The sequence below is a fragment of the Mustela lutreola genome, chromosome 5, assembly GCF_030435805.1.
Source record: "Mustela lutreola isolate mMusLut2 chromosome 5, mMusLut2.pri, whole genome shotgun sequence".
Taxonomy (NCBI): domain Eukaryota; kingdom Metazoa; phylum Chordata; class Mammalia; order Carnivora; family Mustelidae; genus Mustela; species Mustela lutreola.
The window spans coordinates 150,979,929-150,983,038 of record NC_081294.1 but is presented as its reverse complement, the minus strand read 5'-3'; the positions used below and the strand labels follow the sequence as shown (position 1 = coordinate 150,983,038).

Genomic DNA, 3,110 nt, shown 5'->3' with positions numbered 1-3,110 from the left:
GCCCAGGTAGAGGGCTTGGGAGGATGGGGATGGGAGACGTCTCAAGAGGGTGTGTGCTCAGTGTGAACCTGGGGAGCAGGGACCCAGGGTCTTAGAAACATGACAGTCTGTTAGTGGCTCAGAGCAAAGAGGAGCCCCGTGGGCTGAGACCCTGGAGGGTGGTACATGTGCTCAGAGAGGTGGAAGGCACAGGAGGGGTGCCTGTTGCGCGGGAATGATCCACGGGCATGGGCATACAGTGAGGGGAGGCGGTCAGGGCCCTGGGTTGAAGCAAGTTTATCTGTACAGTGTGTACGGAGAGCAGGGCGCAGGTCAGGGCACCCGAGGTGAGGCCAGGACGAGGCTGAGCTGCGTTCAGAGCTGAAGGGTTTCTGGTCAGGGCAGAGTGTGCCAGCAGCAGTGGGGCACTGAGGAGAAACTGGGGAGGGGAACAGGTGGGTCCACTCCGCACAACCTCTGTCTCCCCTCCCTCCTCAGACACCGGCCCGCGGCCCTACAGGAGCCTCTCTGGTGTAGGAGTGCGGAGACCAAGGTTGTCCCCCCATGGAGGACAGAGGGGTCGCCCACACTCCCGACGCCGCCACCGCACCACCTTCAGTCCCGCACAGCTGGAGCAGCTGGAGGCAGCCTTTGGGAGGAATCAGTACCCCGACATTTGGGCCCGAGAGGGCCTGGCCCGGGACACAGGCCTCAGCGAGGCCAGAATCCAGGTGAGGTCCCAGGATCCCCCTCCTCTTCTGGGAAGAGATGCAGATCTGGTGCCTGGGAACTGCTGGGCTCTCAATTCTCCTAGACATTAGAACTTCCCCCTGAGTGTTCCCCAGAACACAGCCTTGACCCACAGTCCACACCGCCTCACCTACTTCCGGAATGTCCCTTGAATTGAACCCAAGCTCTAACCTGATCTAATTTGAATTTCAGCATCCTACCCTCAGCCTTAACTGGATGTGAATTCCAGCAGAAATACAGTCTTAGCTGTTTGCATGCCCATGTAGCCTTGTCCCTAACTATGGCCTTGAAACCCAGCCAGCCTGCTGCTCCTTCCATCCGAACCATCGAGGTAGTTAATCTTAGGTACAAACCCTACCCGAAATCCAGCCCCGTCTCTAACAGTTAAACTCATCCAAAGTCTTAATCTCTAATAACCCTCTAGGATGTTTCCTATTCTCCATGGAGGGGAAAATGTCATTTGGTGTCATGGTTTATCTCTTTCTCATGGGAAGCAGACACTTGGACTCTCCCAGATTTGCAGTAGAGCAAATCTCGACGCAGATTGGGGGTGACGGTCTGCATCTTGTTTTGTGAGAAGGCCCAGCTCAGCTGTGCCTCTGGGAAGAGCTCTCCTTCCTCTGCAGTGTGGGAGAGGCTTATGTTCAGTACCTGAAGCTTCTGTCATTGACGGGGAGAGTGTCCCTACTTGAGAGAGGCTCTGATGCGGCTGTTCTCCCCCTCCCTCAGGTCTGGTTCCAGAACCGCAGAGCTAAGCAGAGGAAGCAAGAGCGGTCACTCCTCCAGCCACTGGCCCATCTGTCTCCTGCCACCTTCTCTGGTTTCTTGCCCGAGTCCCCTGCTTACCCCTACTCCTACCCAACACCGCCTCCACCCATGACCTGCTTCCCTCACCCCTACAACCACGCCCTTCCCTCTCAGCCCTCCACAGGCAGTTCCTTTGCTCGACCCCACCAGCCTGAAGACTGGTATCCCACCTTGCCTCCAACGCCCACTGGCCATCTGCCCTGCCCCCCACCCCCTAGCATGCTTCCCCTCAGCCTTGATCCCCCAAAGTCCTGGAACTAAGGTCAGACAGGTACTGATATGGAAATCCCCCCCACCCCAGCCTGTGGTCCTGGTGAAATGCACAGAAAGTTGGGTGGCTTCCCTTCTTCCAAGGTTCAAGTAGAAATTTAGTGAGAGGCAGCTCAGAGACTGGGAATTTAGAAATGGGAGGTCATGCTGAAGAAGGCCACAGGTCATTAGTTGAGGGAATTTAGGGAGGTGAACCAACTAGAAGATAGAAGTAAAAAGCCTCCGGGGAGGTGACTAGTGGAAGGGCGGGTACTGACGGAAGCAGTTGTTGCTACTGGTGAATGGAAGTGGTTGAACATGACAGAACTTTTCGAGCTATGTTGATCAAGATCACAGTTGAAGATCTTCATACAGCAGTTTCTAGCTCTTTTTAATAAGGCTTTCGATTCAAAGTCTACCTGTTCATCCTTTCTCCGTCACCCACCCGCCACCCAAATCGGTCATTCACTTTTGTTCATTAATGTTCTAGGAATACTTCTTGAATTTTTTCTTGTCTTTTCCATTCTGGCAGACACTTTGCCTTTTCCGGCCCCGTATCTTCTTAACTGGTCCTCCTCAGTGGCTCCCTTAGCTCCAGACTTTCCCCTTACCAACAGGACCCTGCAAATCTGATCATCACAGAAAAGCTCTCCAATATCTCATAAACAATAATAAAAAAAAAAAAAAAACCAAACATCTGAGTCTTCAATATTACCTTCAACCTGACTTTGAAATCGATTGCAAGTCATAACATATATGGTTTCCGACAGAGAAGAAACAATGAGATTCAGGGCTGACTTTTCCAAACGCCAGCCAGGAGCCTTAAGGCTCGCAGGAGGTCATTCCCAGGAAAGAACCCGCTGGGAAGTCCCTTGGTCTGAGCCCCCCTCACAGAAACCTGGTGCGGCTTCATTGGTGGCCCCGTTTATATATCCTATTGCTTATAAGGTATTTTACTCATTATGTGCTTGCTTACCTCCCTTATTGGCAGGCCCATAGAAAAATCCTTAAAACAAGCCCCTAGGAATGGATATTCATGTTATTTATAAAATTATATATATATATATATATATATATATATATATATATATATGTATATATATTTATATATATATAAAAGCCTGGAGTTAAAACCTCTGTACTGTACCTTCGCCCTCCCATGGATTTATCTGCTTGGGCCAGACTGCCTTCCAGAAATGTGCCGCCAGCTCCAAAACTCCCCCAGTGTTGGTTTCAGCACGTCCTTGTTGACCTGCACCATTTTGACCTTCTTGTCCCCTGAGGGCGATGTCTCCTTACTGCTTATTTGTCCGTTTTCATTTACA

At 51.4% G+C, this 3,110-nt stretch overlaps 1 protein-coding gene across 1 annotated transcript; it reads left to right on the top strand.

Annotated features, from left to right (window-relative positions):
- Nucleotides 1-214: 214 nt before the first annotated feature.
- Nucleotides 215-2,798, top strand: PROP1 (PROP paired-like homeobox 1). The gene is made up of 3 exons (XM_059173374.1): nt 215-326; nt 478-710; nt 1,459-2,798. Exons 1-3 carry the CDS (start codon nt 215-217, stop codon nt 1,795-1,797), a joined length of 684 nt encoding a protein of 227 aa, XP_059029357.1. The 3' UTR covers nt 1,798-2,798.
- The last annotated feature ends 312 nt before the right edge of the window (nt 2,799-3,110 follow it).